General features: G+C 46.2%; 1 protein-coding gene across 1 annotated transcript in view; it reads right to left on the bottom strand.

Moving 5' to 3' along the window:
* Positions 1 to 1,645: 1,645 nt before the first annotated feature.
* The window catches only part of LOC130428716 (NACHT, LRR and PYD domains-containing protein 3-like), a 34,064-nt gene continuing 17,054 nt past the window's right edge, over positions 1,646 to 18,655 (bottom strand). Inside the window, 3 exon segments of the mRNA XM_056756914.1 lie at positions 1,646 to 6,449; positions 8,500 to 8,673; positions 16,124 to 16,297. Of these exon segments, the coding sequence (XP_056612892.1) occupies positions 6,272 to 6,449; positions 8,500 to 8,673; positions 16,124 to 16,297 (526 nt within the window). The 3' untranslated portion in view covers positions 1,646 to 6,271.

Here is an 18,655-nt window from a genome sequence, read left to right as displayed (position 1 = left end):
ACCACTCTGGCTGCAGTCCGCTTGGCCAGTCGGTACCTGTCAGCTGCCTCGGGAGTCCACCACCGGGTTCGGGGATCACCGCCTCGACAGGCACCGGAGACCTTACGGCCACAGCACCGAGTTGCTGCGTTGACGATGGAGGTGGAGAACATGGTCCACTCATACTCAATATCTCGAGACTCCCTCGGAATCTGGTCGTAGCTCTGCCGGAGGTGGAAGTTGAAGATATCTCTGACAGGGGATTCGGCCAAACGTTCCCAACAGACCCTCATAGTACGTTTGGGTCTGCCGAGTCTGTCCAGCTTCCTCCCCCGCCACCGGATCCAACTCACCACCAGGTGGTGATCAGTTGACAGCTCCGCCCCTCTCTTCACCCGAGTGTCCAAGACATACGGCCGTAGGTCAGATGAAACATCCACAAAGTCGATCATCGACCTCCGGCTGAGGGTGTCCTGGTGCCATGTGCACTGATGGACACCCTTATGCTTGAACATGGTATTCGTTATGGCCAAGCTGTAACTAGCACCGGAGTTCAATAACAGAACACCACTCGGGTTCAGATCAGGGGGGCCGTACCTCCCAATCACGTCCCTCCAAGTATCACTGTCATTGCCCACGTGGGCATTGAAGTCCCCCGGCAGAACGATGAAGTCCCCATTCGGACCGCTTTCCGGCACCCCTCCCAGAGTCTCCAAGAAGGCCGGGTACTCTACACTGCCGTTTGGCCCATATGCGCACAAAACAGTGAGAGACCTATCCCCGACCCGAAGGCGCAGGGAAGCGACCCTCTCGTTCACCGGGGTAAACTCCAACACATGGCAGCTGAGCTGGGGGGCTATAAACAAACCCACACCAGCCCGCCGCCTTTCACCATGGGCAACTCCAGAATGGTGAAGAGTGCATCCTTCCTCGAGGAGAGTGGTTCCAGAGCCCCAGCTGTGCATAGAGGTGATCCCGACTATCTCTGCTCGAAATCTCTGAACCTCACGCACAACCTCAGGCTCCTTCCCCGTCAGAGAGGTGACGTTCCATGTCCCTAGAGCTAGATTCCGCATCCAGGGATTGGGTTGTTGAGGCCCCGCCTTCGACTGCCTCCCGATCCACTTTGCACCGGTCCCTTACGGTCCCTCCTGCAGTTGGTGGGTCCAGGGGAGGTTGGCCCCACATTGCTCCATCGGGCTGAGCCCGGCCTGACCCCATGGGGGGGGACTCGACCACCAGGCGCTCGCATACGAGCCCCAGGCCTGGCTTCAGGGTGGGGCCCCGGCTGCGCCATGCCGGCGACATCACAGCCCTCCAAATTTTTGGCTTCATGAGGGATTTTGAACCGCTCTTAGTCTGACCATTCGCCTAGGACCTGTTTGCCATGGGAGACCCTACCAGGGGCATATAGCCCAAGACAACATAGCTCCTAAGGTCTTTCGGGTACTCAAACCCCTCCACCACGGTAAGGTGACAGTTCAAGGAGAGGTAAAATTCAAATTCTCTCATTTTGTCTCGGTCTCTCTCTCATGTGAGATCTCAAATGGTTAATTCTACATGCATTATAATTCTACATTATTTACTATTTCATGCTTGTATATTCTAACCATAAGCTCTCCCACATGTTTAGATTTATCAATGGTACATGCACTTAATTCTCTCATCAAATAAAAGACACAGTTTTATTATATTAAACATGACATTGAGAATGTTTTTAACAATTTATATAAAAACAATCTGATGATATAAATGATACAAATACACACAGAGTATACTATACATACACAATATACACAATCAATAGAATTGTTCAATTTAACTGTAGACTATGTCATCTGTGTCATCTGTGAATATACTTCTGTTCTGAAGTGATGATCCATCTCTGATAATGTCAGTTTGATGGTTTGGACAGAAAATCTGTTAACTATTCTGTCATTTACTCGCCCTCAAAACCTGTACAAATGTCTTTATTCTGTTGAACACAAAGTGAGATGTTTTGTTGTTAGCAACTATCAGTTATGGGGCACAATTGACTACTATTATAGGAAAAATTAGAGTCACATTGTTCCAAATATCTTCATGTTCAAAAGAATAAAGACATTTAATTAACATTTAGTAATTGATGACAGAATTTTCTTTTTTGGGTGAAGTATCCCTTTAATATCATGTTCATGTGAATCTCTTTCTATTTCTGATCCTTCTTCAGATGTTTTGACGCTTAAATTCATTTGTTTTATTGGTTGATAAAGTGAGTCACACACATGATGATCTTTACTGTACATCTCTGAACACACACACTAGATTTGCTCTATTTGATTCAAATCTACTGGAGTTTACACAACATTTGTGTGTGTTTACTGTCCTGACAATATTGTGTAACATCATTTTCTTTTGTTGAAGAAGTTTTTCAGTCACTTCATCAAGACTATCACAGGATTATGAAACTGAATGTGTGAATGATTGTTCCCCTTCAGTCGGTCTCTCGACGTTGTGTTGAGAGACAGACTTGGGTTTGATCTTGAGAACCAATCATTTCCGAGAGGAATTTCTAAACGCCAATAGGATTGGCCAATGGTCCGCCCACGCCAGTCTCCGCCCCGTACATACGGGTATAAAAGGAAGATGGCGGCAGTCATTCATTTACCTTTTGTTCTTCGGAACCTCGCAATTCATGTTGCGGAATATCTTTCTTAGGGAGAGTCTTTCTTTTCCTGCCGGCACGACGAGGAAGCAGCGGATCCCCTGGTGTGAAGACGGTCTTCCCTTCGACCTCCCGGCAAACCTCCACAGAGCCTTGCTAAAAGAGCAAATTTCCTACAGCTGTGAGCATGTCTCGCAGCTGTATCCTTGGGTGCAGCAGACTCATTCCCGAGTCAGACGGCCATGAAGCCTGCGTCACATGTTTGGGCGTCCAACATGCTGAGGCCGGTTTCGTTGATACGACATGTTCGGTCTGCGAGGACATGTCTATCAAGGTGTTGCGGTCACGGTTGGCAGCGTCCTTCGGAACTGTTGCTGCCAACCCGCTCGTTTGTCATGCGAGTTCGGCTGGCGCTTCGGCGAAGTTGACCGCCGCGACGAGCAGCGGGGGTGATATGGGGACTGCTATGGATGTCGCTTCGCCAGTTCCGGCTCGGCGAACCGCCCATACCCCAGTTCGCTCACCTGGTGCGTCCCCGATGGGCGGCGGTAGACCGTTCCATAGCGTGAAGACTCATAGGCAGAATGAGGACGAGATCTCTGTAGCGGCATCGGACAGCTGTCTACTGGCATCTGACGGGGACGATCTTTCCGAGCGGTAGAGCTTGTGATGGGACCGACCCGGAAATGTCGGCCATGTTAGCCTGGACAGCCGTGAGCATCGGGTTGCAGTGCGTTACACCGCCCTCCCCGAAGCACTCGTGGCTGGACGAATGGTTCTTGGGTACGGGTCGGGGTGAAAAACCCCGAACCACCCCGGTGCCGTTCTTCCCGGAGGTACATGAGGAGCTCACGAGGTTGTGGAATGCACCCTTCTCGGCGTTTCACACTCGTGAGCTCGGCAGCTGTGACTTCCCTGGATGGCGGAGCGACCCGAGGCTATGTTGACATTCCCCAGGTGGAGCGTGCTGTAGCGGTTACAGTGGCACTTATGCCCGCAGACGGCTGCCGCCTGGAGAGGTCGACCAACCCCCCCTTCGCCTGGAGAGGTCGACCTAGACTCTTGTCCAGAAAGTGTAGGCTTTCTTCGACCCTGGTGTCGAAGGCTTATAACGACATGGCGATCCTCCGGGTCTTTCAGGCTAAAGTACTGAAGGACCTGGATGAGGGGAAGCCCGACCCCGCTCGCATGAGCGAACTGCGCACTGCCACTGACCTCGCGCTCCGAGCGACGAAGGCCACGGCAAGGGCGTTGGGTCGGTCGATGTCCACTATGGTGGCCCAAGAGAGGCATCTGTGGTTAAACCTTGCGCAGATGAGCGAAGTCCAGAAGGCCCTCCTTCTGGACGCGCCCATTTCGCAAGCAGGGCTGTTTGGTGACACCGTGGAGAGCGTGGCACAACAGTTCTGCGCGGTGCAGAAGCAGACGGAGGCGATACAACAGATATTGCCCCGCCGCGGCATGACCACCCATAGGTCATCACGTCCCCGAGCACCGCCTGCTTCCCAACAGCCTCGCCCCTCTGCACTATAGCATCCCTACTATTCCCCCCTTAGGGCGAAGTATAGGCATTCCATCCATCACTAAGCATTGCATTTGGTAATAGATCGGGCGGAGCGATCTGTTAGAACCAGGTCCAGTACTGGTAGAGTCACCCCTACTCAGGTGGAACCCTATACTTGGACTAGATGCCCCATACGTAGTGCCCCCCTGAAAGGTGGTCCCGTATGTAGATTCCTCATGCTTCCCCATTGGCGAATCTGTGACCTCCCCTCCGGTGGCTTCCACCGTGTATACTGTTTCCCGAGTCGGGTGGACACATTCCTGCATGCGCTCACCTTATGGGACGACCATGCTTCTTACTTCCACATATACCTCCCTACGTGGTAGGATGTGGGCTCTGCAACACACTCTCCAAGAGAAGAGTAGTGTTTTCCCCAGTGCGGCCCAGAAGGGACCTCGTTACTGAGGTAACGCCACCTTCTGTGATGACCGTCAGTAGAAACTTCTCAGTATGTCTGATACTGAATCCATTGGAAGATTACATCTCGCGTGTAGTTCGCAGTTGACTCGCCAGGCCAGTCACTGTCGCTCCGCTGGAGGTCGTAATACGGCGTGTGCCGTGGCGTGTGTAGATACTTCCCCAGTCTGTCTCTCAACACAACGTCGAGAGACCGACTGAAGTGGAACGTCTCGGTTACGTATGTAACCTCGGTTCCCTGATGGAGGGAACGAGACCTTGTGTCTTCAAGCCACGTCACTGCGCCGATCCGCTGCAGGGACCGGGAGACTCTCTCAGGTTCCTCAGCACAAAGGTAAATGAATGACCGCCACCATCTTCCTTTTACACATATTGTCAGGATTTGGGACTGTTGTTTCGGTTTCCAGCCACTGGATGTCACTGTCTCCTTGTGTTATGTTTCCCAAGTGTCATTGTTTTCAACCTGTTCCTCATATGTCCCCTGTATATTTAAGTTGGTCCCTGTTCCCTGTCTCGTTGATCAGTATTTCTGTCAGGGCCGGGACTCGAACTGGGTTCTCCGGTGTTGTGAGTGAACACTTAACACCGTAGCCACCGAGGAATGGGGAACCCAGAGTGAGACACACACACAGAGGCTTGAATAAAATAACGTCCCAGAAGACAATGTAATTGTAGTAGAGTAGGCGGGGCGAGACCGTGGTTCGAGTCCGGTGAGTAATTGGGAATTAGCGCCAGCTGTGCCCACACCAGCCTCGAATCACGTAGGAGATGGGAGCATATAAAAGGAACGAGCGACCGGACCGTCGAAGAGAGAGGACCGGGCCCGAACTTGTGTTATGTTTGTATGTATATTTATATTATGTTTTGTTCGCCGGCGGTCGTCCGTGAGGGGCCGCCGGCTGTTATATTAATTTATTAAATGTTTAAAATGTCTTCCGGTTCCCGACTCCTTCCTTCCCTTTTATGGAGATGTGTTACAGTAATCCATGAGGCTCAGGAAGGAAGGGTAACAAAAACAACTCCGTATAGGCCAAGCAAAAAATTAAGTTCTCTTAAAGAATCTTAACAAAAAATGCTGGTAATCCAAACCTAAACAACTCCGAAGAGGAAGATCCAAAAAAATAAAAATGTTCTAATAACTCCAAAAAACAACAGTAGACAATGCACACAAAGAAACACCACTCGAGACTGGGGAACTTGGCTATAAAACATCAAAGACAGCAACGAGACAGAGAACAGGGACCAACTTAAATACACAGGGGACAAATGAGGAACAGGTAAAAACAATGACACTGGGAAACATCACACCAGGAGACAGTGACATCCTGGATCCTGACACATATCAACAAATTATAAACTCACTTTAATCTTCCTCTGTTGAATTTATAACCTGTATTATATGTGTCATCTGTCACTTTATTGTGTAGATGTTTTGTGTATATATTGTGTGTTGTTATTTCTACAGTCTGTCAGTATTCTGCAGTGTCTGAAGCACTCAAGACTTTCACTCACTGCACACCTCTGATGATGATGATGATGATTTGATCAGATACACAGATACACTGATTTTATAACAGCACCAGACTAATTTCCATTTATTTGTATAATTTTTATTTAAGTTTTTATAGTTGATAAACTGTTGAAACATTTATTTAAATGATCTCTACTCACCACACTGTCTCTAGTTTATAATGTGGATCATCTCTCAGCTCACAGAGAAGCTTCTTTACTGAATATTCTACGTTATTATAAGACAGATCCAGATGTCTCAGGTGTGAGGGGTTTGATCTCAGAGCTGAAGTCAGAGCAACACAACCTTCATCTGTGATCTTACACCTCCACAACCTGTAGAGAACAATAACACACACTTCAGTGTCTCACTTCAGCAGAATGTCATGAATGAAACACATATTACACTGAATAACATTCATCATCATGTTAAATCTTCACCTCATCATTAAAATGCTGTTCTCACGCTCTCACACCACACATCTGTTTTCTTACACAGGACCGTACGCACCATTGTTTCTATAGTGTGTCATCAAATGTGTGTAATAATTGTGTAAAAGCTGAAGTGTATTTAATGCTCAAACATTTGATAACGTCTCAGTGGTCTAACAGCGCTCCTCAATGTCAAAATAAGTGAGGTGACCAATCAAATGAAAGAAGACGAGAGTTCTTTAAATAAAGTTCCCTTTCTGTTGGTCTCTCGATGTTGTGATGAACCGACAGATGGGGTTCGCCCTTGAGACTTCAACTTCAACTATCAGCGGTCAGCACTGAGACTGAGACTATTAATCGCAATATGGATTACATCTTGAAAAAGCTCACGGCTATGGAAAGGAAAATTGATGATGTTAGAGACCAGAATGGACAAAGAGAGTAGCCGTGGAATTGGAATGCGGTTTACTCGCCTCAAGACGAAACAACTGCAATCTTATCTTTTCGGCCCCCCTTGAACCAGGATTGGCCTTGGCCGAGGCGATACTGGAGAAACAACCCTGAAGGGCAATGTGGCGAGACGCTCTTGCGTTCCCTCCCCCATCATACACTCACACACAGACTTTTGGACCTTATCGCTCATACAGACACACACACAAACACTGACTCTGACCAATTCCAAACCTCCGTAGCTTTGACCCGCCAGCTTGGCAAGCGGGTCTGTGTTAAGCGCCGTAATGGCTGCAGGACCGGATGGCTGCTTGCCTGAGCTGGATTATCTTACCCTGTTGCAAGTCTTGTCTATGGTGTATTATGTGTATCTGTTTTTCTCTCCACTTCCCTCATGTTTGCTGTATTCTTCTTCTTAAATCCATTTCGTTACACTGTACTTGTTATATGTGTAATGACAATAAATTGAATCCAATCCAACTAGCTTAGAAACGGCCAATGAAATTGGCAAATTAAATTTGCATGCCGGGCTCCGCTCCGCCCCCGGATATCCGGGTATAAAAGGGAGACGGCGTGCTGCATTCATTCCCCTTTTGTTCTTCGGAGCCTTCGCTTCATTATTGAGCAAACTTTAAGACTACTGATCTCTAAAAATACAGCTGGAATCTTACGACGTGGTGCAGCGGATTGGTCCTTGCTGCAGCGACTTACCATGGGCGTCTCGGCAGTTTCAGAAGTGTTCAAGTTTTTTCTCTAAAAGAGCAAATTCCTCCAGTGTGGCATGATCAGCTGTTCTGTCGGGTGCAACACACTCATAGTGGAGGGGGACGGACACGATGTCTGTCTCAAGTGTTTGGGTTTACAGCACATTGAGGCAGCCGTTGTGGATTCAGACGTTGCGTTCATAGGTTGCTGTCTTCCCTCGGGAACCAGCCACCACTTCGTCTGCTTCCCGTTTCAAGACAGCAGTGTCTACGGCCCTGTCGTCTGCATGCACTGCCTCTACCCCAATGCTCGCCCATCAGTGCCATGTATACCGGAAGTACATGAGCAACTCAGTAAGATCTGGAAATGCCCACTTTTGTCTCCCTTTCTTCCTTCGATGGTGGGGCAGCTAGTGGATACATCAATGTCCCCTAGGTGGAATGTGCTGTCCCGGTGGAATGTGCTGTCCCGGTGGAACCCGCAGATTGCTACCACCTGGGGAGCTCGACCTAGACTCCCGTCCAAAGCATGTAGGTTTTGGCATCTCTGGTGTAGAGAGCCTGCACTGCTGCGGAGCAAGATGCCCCCTCTCTCCACGCTATGGCCATCCTCGAGTGTGCAACGGGCACGTAGTGTCTTTGCGATGGATGGGCCGTACACTTATAATGTAAGGTTTTGTGTTTGTGTTTTTATGACATTCCTGCATCTCAAATACTCCCCAACCAACCCATGAATATGAATATAGAAGATGATGAACTAAGAATCAGTACATGTGTGACTATCAGAGAGATGATCTTACTTCAGTGTCTCCAGTTTACAGTGAGGATTCTCCAGTACAGTAGAGATCAGCTTCACTCCTGAATCTCCTACATTATTATGAGACAGATCCAGATGTCTCAGGTGTGAGGGGTTTGATCTCAGAGCTGAAGTCAGAGCAACACAACCTTCATCTGTGATCTTACACTTGATCAACCTGTAGAGAACAATAACACACACTTCAATCTCTCACTTCAGCAGAATGTCATGAATGAAACACATATTACACTGAATAACATTCATCATCATGTTAAATCTTCACCTCATCATTAAAATGCTGTTCTCACGCTCTCACACCACACATCTGTTTTCTTACACAGGACCGTACGCACCATTGTTTCTATAGTGTGTTATCAAATGTGTGTAATAATTGTGTAAAAGCCGAAGTCTATTTAATGCTGCAAACATTTGATAACGTCTCAGTGGTCTAACAGCGCTCCTCAATGTCAAAATAAGTGAGGTGACCAATCAAATGAAAGAAGACGAGAGTTAGTGTTGACAGAGCCGAGCGCTTCTGTAAATAAAGTTTTTCATGTGCAGATGATCTGATGAGCTCAGAATATAAACACAACAAGTAAAGTTTCATGTTAAGCGTGTGTGAATGTCCCACATTAAACTGTTTCCTTATAATGGACTTCTATTGAGGAGAAAACACTTAACGTGACATTATTCACTTTATCTGTGGAATAACAACTCCTTCTGTTGACAGCAGCTTGTGTTTATTACAAGTAACATTTGACAGAAATTGAGTTTTTTTCTGGTGGTTGTTTGGGTACGTTAAGTGCTTTTCACATTAAGCATTTTACAAAGTCCCACTAAACTGAGTGGCTTTTAAAGTTTGTTTATTGGTTGTGCTTTGCAGATTTGCAAATACTTGCATCATTTAACAATAAATTCTACTACATAAGCTCTTTTTCTTTATTTGTCTGTTTCTTTATTTCTGCAGTGTATGGCAAGATCTCATGTCTGATCTGTGCTCAACATTTAAAGGGGTCCTATTGGATGGCTAATACGAACATGATTGTGTATTTGGTGGAATACAGTGTGTTAACGTGGTTTACTGTTAAAAAAAACATTAATTTTCTTTTATAATTAATAATCTCTTTGCCCCGCCTTTTTGAAACGCCTTCATTTATAACAAAGCGCATCGTTGTGAAATTGCTGTGTGCTCTGATTGGCCAGCTACACAGTGCGTTGTGATTGGCCGAATACCTCAAGCATGTGGCAGAAATATACTCCCCTTACCATATTCGGAACATCAGCCTTCAAAGCATATTGACAGCTGATAATGTCACCGGTATTGTGTGAGTTCATGCCCGAATCTGATCCAGAAAATTAATTTGACCAAGCGGATTAATCAACTTCACCAGCAGAGCGTAACAGATCGGTAAGGTTTTATTAAAAATTTATCAAAAAAAAAATTAGGTTTAACAATAAACTAACTATAGCTAACTTCTTGAGCTGCCTTTGATGCCGTGTCTCGACGCAATGAGAACGAGTCATTTGTTGCATCCAGAGGGGACATAGCTACTGAATATAATGACTTATATTGACTTTTTTGGTGTAGCATCACGCTGAGGGGAGAACAGATGATACGAAGCTCCAGATAGATTCAGACTCATAAATATAACAAGATCTGCATTTGTGATCGTAGGACCAACAAAAAGTTTACATTTGAATAGTCAGTTACAAATTCTTTAATAATGAAAATGTACTTTCAGGCTGTGAGTGAGAAGCAGCAGACTGTCCTTACAAAGATGGATTTGCTCCATTCTCAGTCCACACTCAGATTTTGGATTTGTGTTGTTTTGAAACAGTGTTGTTGATAAAACTTATCCATCGATTTATAACCGTGTCCTCGTTTAAGAGACCCAACTAAGAACTTTTTCTTTTGTAATGAAACACACAGCATCTCCACAACATGAAAGCAGCAACAACAACACTACAGCGAGAACAGACATGCCTTCTTTCTTTGAGTATATATTTTGGGCGGTGTTCTTCAGCACTTCTCAGGAACTGACATAGACATGTGTGGGTTAATTGTCATTAATGTAATGAGGGTTCTGGGGGGGAGTTATATGTCTTAAAATATATCAGCATCAGGCTCGAGGCGGGGGCCTCGACAACCCGATCCCTGGACGCGGAATCTAGCTCTAGGGACATGGAACATCACCTCTCTGGCAGGGAAGGAGCCTAAGATTGTTCGTGACGTTCAGAGATTCCGACTAGAGGTAGTTGGGATCACCTCTACGCACAGCTTGGGCTCTGGAACCACACTCCTCAAGAGAGGATGGACTCTTCACCACTCTGGAGTTGCCCATGGTGAGAGGCGGCGGGCTGGTGTTGGTTTGCTTATAGCCCCCCAGCTCAGCCGCCATGTGTTGGAGTTTACCCCGGTGAACGAGAGGGTCGCGTCCCTGTGCCTTCGGGTCGGGGATAGGTCTCTCACTGTCGTGTGCGCCTATGGGCCAAACGGCAGTGTAGAGTACCCGGCCTTCTTGGAGACTCTGGGAAGGGTGCTGGAAAGCTCTCCGACTGGGGACTCCGTCGTTCTGCTGCGGGAGTTCAACGCCCACGTGGGCAATGACAGTGACACCTGGAGGGGCGTGATTGGCAGGAACGGCCCCCCTGATCTGAACCCGAGTGGTGTTCTGTTATTGGACTTCTGTGCTAGTTACAGCTTGTCCATAACGAACACCATGTTCAAGCATAAGGGTGTCCATCAGTGCACATGGCACCAGGACCCCCTTGGCCGGAGGTCGATAAACGACTTTGTGGTTGTTTCATCTGACCTCCAGCCGTATGTCTTGGACACTCGGGTGAAGAGAGGGTAGGAGCTGTCAACGGAGGAAGAAAGGGATGCCGTCAATCTGAAGAAGAAGTCCTATCAGGTCTGGCTGGCTTGTGGGACTCCCGAGGCAGCTGACGGGTACCGACAGGCCAAGCGGACTGCAGCCCGGGTGGTTGGGGAGGCAAAAACTCGGGCCTGGGAGGAGTTCGGTGAGGCCATGGAGAAGGACTACCGGTTGGCCTCGAAGAGATTCTGGCAAACCGTCCGGGCGCCTCAGTAGGGGGAAGCAGTACCCTACCAATGCTGTTTACAGTGGAGGGGGGCAGCTGTTGACCTCAACCGGGGATATCATCAGGCGGTGGAAGGAATACTTTGAGGATCTCCTCAATCCCGCCGTCACGTCTTCCATTGAGGAAGCAGAGGCTGAGGGCTCGGAGGCGGACTCGTCCATCACCCGGGCTGAAGTCACCGAGGTAGTCAAGAAGCATCCAGGGTGGATGAGATCCACCCTGAGTACATCAAGTCCGTGGATGTTATGGGGCTGTCTAGGCTGACACGCCTCTGCAGCACCGCGTGGCGGTCGGGGACAGTGACTTTGGACTGGCAGACCGGGGTGGTGGTCCCTCTTTTTAAGAAGGGGGACCGGAGGGTGTGCTCCAACTATCGGATGATCACACTTCTCAGCCTCCCCGGGAAAGTCCATGCCAGGGTTCTGGAGAGAAGCTTGAGGAGAATCCGGCCGATGGTAGAACCTCAGATTTTGGAGGAACAGTGTGGTTTTCATCCCGGTCGTGGAACACTGGACCAGCTCTATTCCCTCTCAAGGGTTCTGGAGGGTTCATGGGAGTTTGCCCAACCAATCCACATGTGTTTTGTGGATTTGGAGAAGGCATTCGACTGTATCCCTTGCGGCATCTTGTGGAGGGGGCTCCGGGAGTATGGGATTCGGGACCCTTTGCTAAGGGCTATCCGGTCCCTGTACGACCGGAGCAGGAGCTTGGTTCGCATTGCAAGTCAGACTTGTTTCTGGTGCATGTTGGACTCCGGAAGGGCTGCCCTTTGTCGCTGGTTCTGTTGATAATTTTTATGGACAGAATTTCTAGGGGCAGCCAGGGGCCGGAGGGTGTCGGGTTTGGGGACCACACGATTTCATCTCTGCTCTTTGCGGATGATATCGTCATGCTGGCCCCATCAGTCCAGGACCTTCAGCATACACTGGGACGGTTTGCAGCCGAGTGTGAAGCTGCTCGGTCACTCGGGAGGAGCTCAGAGTAGATCCGCTGCTCCTCCACATCGAGAGGGGCCAGCTGAGGTAGCTTGGGCATCTTTTCCGGATGCCCCCTGGACGCCTTCCCGGGAAGGTGTTCCGGGCATGTCGCACCGGAAGGAGACCCCGGGGACGACCTAGGACACGCTGGAGGGAACTATGTCTCCCGGCTGGCCTGGGAACGCCTTGGTGTCCCCCCGGAAGAGCTGGATGAAGTGTCTAGAGAGAGGGAAGTCTGGGCATCCCTGCTAAGACTGCTGCCCCCCGCGACCCGGCCCAGGATAAGTGGAAGAAGATGGATGGACGGAGGGATACCAGCATCATTGTTTTTCTTTTCTTTTTAAGGTGTGTTTGCAAAAGCTTCTTAAATGTCTTTATATAACTCTTTTTAAATCTAATCTCTGTCTGATCACACTGTGTGACATGGATCTTATAAACTTCAGGACCACATGTATAATGATGACACCTACTGAATCATAGACTACAACATAAGGTTATAAACAAACACAAGATGAATCACACTTTGGCAGTGGTGCTTTTCATGTGTGTTAACAAAAGAAGAAGAGATCAATATGAGAGAGGATTCATGACTGTGTGCTTCTCTTCTCTACTCTCTGAACTGTAAACTGTATTTTAATAAATCATAAAACAGTCAAATACACAATAAATCTGTTATTATTTCATTATTTGTCTTTTCTGTTAATAGTGAATAGTGTGTGAACGTGAGCAGTTAAACTACATGTTAACCAGCAGTGACTGAACTGATCAAATGTGTATCAAACTGTGTGTGTTTATAGATGAGCTGTGTTCATGTTCATATGCAGTGGTGTAGTCCTAACAAGAAAAGTGGTGTACTATAGGCCTACTATACAACGATAACCCCGACCACACATGGCCAAAAGACAGGGGTCAGTGTGTTTGTTAGATTTTTTTCTACTAATATATGACAATCATTTCAGTTAAATATTTATGCATTATTCTTCACTTATGCTTTGAATATGAAGTTATAGAATTGGAAAAAAATAAGGATGGAAAAAACAGGTCTATGCCTGTACCACAATACAATATTTTTTTTACGAAGCATCATATCTTTGTAACGCATCACATATACAAGAATACATAAAAACATATGCAAGATTTTACAGAGATGTAACTTTGTCATCACTGCGATCTCTGTGTCAAAACTTGTTATTAATTTGAGGGGAAGATATCAATGTATGAAGTTAAGTTTGTGGTAAAAACAGACTACATTATTTTAAATGCTGACCTAGGGGACTACCAGTCATTACTCTCCTCTTTCTCTGCTAGTGTTACCATAGCTTAAATTTCTTTCTATACCACCAAGGTGACATAACACTCGACAGCTTTTCAAGATATTTAACTCTCTTCTTTGCCCCCCTCCCACTTCATCTTTGACTGCCGAAGACTTCGCTGTGTTTTTCACTGAGAAAACATCATCAATCAGCAACAATTCTCAGTACCTTAGACCTTGGTACACACCTCACACACTTCCACCATCGAACTCTCCTCTTTCACCCCAATGACAGACACTGAAGTAACCAGTCTTCTCTCCAGCCACCCCACCACCTGTCCCCTTGACCCAATACCCTCCGATCTCCTTCAGGCCATATCCAGCACACTCACACCTGCACTCACCCCTCTACTCCCGACAGTTACAGACCTGTCTCTCTCCACCCATTTATTGCAAAAACACTAGAAAGGGCAGCGTTCAACCAGGTGTCTTCCTACCTATGCCAGAACAAACTACTGGATGATAAGCAGTCTGGCTTCAAAACAAACCACTCCACTGAGACTGCACTGCTATCGGTCACAAAAGCACTGCGGCTAGCCAAGGCGGAATCTGAATCCTCGATCCTGATTCTGCTAGACCTGTCTACAGCGTTTGACACTTTCAATCACCAGATACTACTAGCAACCCTGTCATCATTAGGAATCTCAGGCTCTCCTCTCCGCTGGTTCGAATCCTACCTCTCCAACAGATCCTTCAAGGTGTCATGGAGGGGCTCGCTGTCCACTTATCACCACTTGATCACTGGGGTCCCTTAGGGATCAGTACTTGGACAGCTTCTTTTTTCCATCTACATGACATCCTTGGGACCCATTATACAGGCTCATGGCTTCTCGTATCACTGTTATGCTGATGACACCCAGATCTACATCTTGTTTCGACCAGACGATGCCACTGTAGGAGCTCGCATTTCAGCTTGCCTCGAGGACATCTCAGCTTGGATGAAAGGGCATCCAGCTGAACCCTGCCAAGACTGAACTACTTGTGTTTCCGGCGCACCCTACCTCTCAACATCCATCTTGGCAATACCACAATCACCCCTTCCAAAACAGCCAGGAACCTCTGAGTCATATTTGATGAACAGCTGTCCTTCAATGATCACATTGCAAAGACAACACGGTCATGCCGATACGCCTTATTCAACATTAGAAGGGTTAGACCTTATCTCACGGAGCATGTGGCACAACTCCTTGTCCAGGCCCTGGTAATCTCAAGGTAGGACAACTGAAATGCTCTCCTTGCTGGTCCTCCTGCAAAGGCTATCAAACCGCTCCAGCTGGTCCAGAACGCAACAGCAGGCCTCGTCTTCCAACAGCCCAAAAGGGCTCACGTGACTCCCCTTTTCATCTTTCTCCACTGGCTGCCCGTCGAAGCCCGCATCAGATTTCAAGTCACTAATTCTTGCCTACAGGACTATCACTGGATCTGCACCGGGTTACTTTCACACCCTCCTACGACCCTTCACCCCATTAAGATCCCTGCGTTCAGCAAACCAGCGGCGTCTTGTATTGCCTTCTCATAAGGACAGTTAATCGCTTTCCTGCTCATTCCGCTTCACAACTCCTTCCTGGTGGAACATCCTTCCCAACTCTGTCCGGTCAACCACATCTCTCACAACATTAAAAAAACTACTCAAAACCCATCTCTTCTGTGAATATCTGATAGACATAAAAAAAAAATAACCCTTTCTCTCAACAGGTAGTGGTCTAGCTTTTGTTGAAACTAGTAAGTTTGTATTGGCCCCTAATGTATTATGGCTCCTGTATGACATATCGCTTGTTGCTCCCTAACTCTACATAAGTCGCTTTGGATAAAAGCGTCTGCTAAATGACTAGAAGCGCCGTATGCGTGCATATGGCCCCAACTACACCAATGTTCATATGTCCAGACCGTCATAAATGTTTAAAATGAAAAAGGCTCAAACAAGGACAGTAAGTGATGAGTTATTGAAACACAGTTGTGTATGTACACATGTCATTGACGTGTCAGTGCGGTCTGAAGTGAATGCGCTGCTTCTTCCTGTCGCTCACTGAACACAGTAATGTGCTCCTGCTCTTGTGCTTAACATGTATACAAACTCACCAGATTTATCACTACATGCTTTTACAATAAGACACAAAATCTAGAAACAAAGTCACTAACGTGACAACACTGACTAGACGTCCTTGAGGACTGAAATAAGAAATATTTCTAAGATTTATTAGTCATGTGTTGAAAGAGAATGTTTTATTAAATCTTACGTCAGTGTCTCCAGTTTACAGTGAGGATTCTCCAGTACAGTAGAGATCAGCTTCACTCCTGAATCTCCTACATTATTATCAGACAGATCCAGATGTCTCAGGTGTGAGGGGTTTGATCTCAGAGCTGAAGTCAGAGCAACACAACCTTCATCTGTGATCTTACACTGACTCAACCTGTAGAGAACAATAACACACACTTCAGTCTCTCACTTCAGCAGAATGTTATATTTCCTGAAATTTTGCCGATAACATTACGTAGGCGATATTTTGCATTTTTCAGAAATTGCATTAGTCTTGTGCTGTACTAACTTTTCCTCACCCTCATGTCATTTTAAACCTGTCTGATTACTTCTCCAGAGCTTAGAAGAAGATATTTGAAAGAATGCTGGTAAGCAAACAACATTGAACCCTATTGACTTTCATTATATGGACACAAAACCGCGGAGACATTTCTCGAAACATTTTCTTAGTCATATAGAGGTTTCCAACAACAAGCGTAAATAAATGATGTTAGAATGGATTTGAATGAACAGAAATTATCATATTTTGGAGTGATATGTCCCTTTAAGGAAAAAGGTCTTTACATTGAAACATTGAAGTAGAAACAAAAAACAGCATGATATCATAACACAAAAGTACTTGTGAGGATGATTATGTTTGAGAGTCGAACGGCTTTAAGCTTTAAGTCTGAATGTTCCTTATCAGAGCTGTGGATTGCGGCTTTAAAAATCAAGTCTATATGGATTTATCCTTTTGAACTGAAAGTATTCATCAGGAAAACACTAAATAACTTCTCCAGTAACATCACTCCCTGTCTGCTGTGTGTTCACACGCACGAGCACCGCTGCACCCCGAGAGACACGAGCTGACAGAGACACAGAGATCGGCTACAATATTAAAGGAGTAGTTCACCTTCAACATCAACATTCTGAAGACTTTCATATGACTTTCTTTCTTCTGTAGAACATAAATGAAGATATTTTGAAGAATGTTGGTAAAACAAAAGCACAGCTCCTCATTCACCTCTATAGTAACTAGTGGTGGGCCGTTAACGGCGCAGTGAGACTCTTATTGGCGATAAAAAAAATGTCGCCGTTAATCTATTCTCAAAGTTGGGTTGGGAGCTGGGTCTATACTACGCAAGCTATGATGACTTTCACCTTGATATTTTAGCGCGGATGTATACCAGCTTAACTGCACTGTACGGGGCGAGAACAAGATTTTTCAACTTGCGTCATTCGCGGAAGCAGAAGCCGCCTCATCATCTCATAACCAGGGCTTCATTCGCGCGATTCGCGCAGCAAGTAGGTCTATTGGCTCTTTGCATTAACATATAAATCACTCGTGCTTGACACGCCATTCACGTTTGGTCTGAACACAACATAACGTTACTGTGAAATTACCGCATCAAACGTGACGCTCTAACATGGATGCAGCTATGAAGCCGCCGGGTTTGATTCAGGGAATATTAATTTTTAAGAAGCTTCCCATTAGAAACGTCGACAAGACTAAGGTTGTTTGCACCTTGTGCAATGCGGAATTGGTTTAAAAAAAACACTTTCTCTCAACAGGTAGTGGTCTAGCTTTAGTTGAAACCAGTAACTTTGTATTGAGATATAATGTATTATGGCTCCTGTATGACATATCGCTTGTTGCTCCCTCACTCTTTGTAAGTCGCTTTGGATAAAAGCGTCTGCTAAATGACTAAATGTAAATGTACTATAGGAGCTCTTCCAGTCTCAAGTACCACCTAAACGCAAATCATCCCTTAGCTAATGCGGAAGTAAACACAAGTTCATCTTATTGAACATAATTTAATTTTCATCACCAATTATCATAGTAGAACAGCTTTCTCAAGCAGTTTGTGATGCATTTTGGAAACAGGAGATGAGCCCCTGGTCTAATGCACCACCTGGCTTGAGAAACCCGTTCTCAAAGACTTACTTTTAGTCATTATTTGGGTAGCACACATATTCTGAATGCCTTCGGCAGAATTCAAATGAGCCATTTTAATCTAAATCAATCTATGCCCACCACTAATAGTAACTAATGAAAGTGAATGTGGGGCTGTTAACAACATTCTTCAAAATATCTTCTTTTGTTTTCTGCAGAAGAAAGAAAGTCATACAGGTCTGAAATGACAAGAGTGTGAGTAAATGATGACAGAATGTTGATGTTGAAGCTGAACTACTCCTTTAATCTCACTCTTTCTCTAGTGCTCAACACATCACGCTCTGAATGTGCACACGCAGTACTTGACTTCAGTATTCATGAACGCTGTTTTTTATTGCTGCTTTAAAGTAAGTGACATATGAACTCACACATCATTAAAACAAGAATTATGATCTCAAAGCATAACATTATCCAGAACATAAACACTGCCTCCGACCAACCGATCATCCACCTGATATTAAAGAAATGTGATACAGATTTTCATCACTTTAAACTCCAGACGCTCTTCACATCTGATCTGATCAGACAAGCTCGGCTTCACTCCACATGTTCATCAGTAAGTCTTGGGCACCTCTGACC

The sequence above is a fragment of the Triplophysa dalaica genome, chromosome 9 (genome assembly GCF_015846415.1).
Source record: "Triplophysa dalaica isolate WHDGS20190420 chromosome 9, ASM1584641v1, whole genome shotgun sequence".
Lineage (NCBI taxonomy): Eukaryota > Metazoa > Chordata > Actinopteri > Cypriniformes > Nemacheilidae > Triplophysa > Triplophysa dalaica.
Note: the sequence above shows the minus strand (reverse complement) of the source record. Positions and strands in the feature narration are given on the sequence as shown.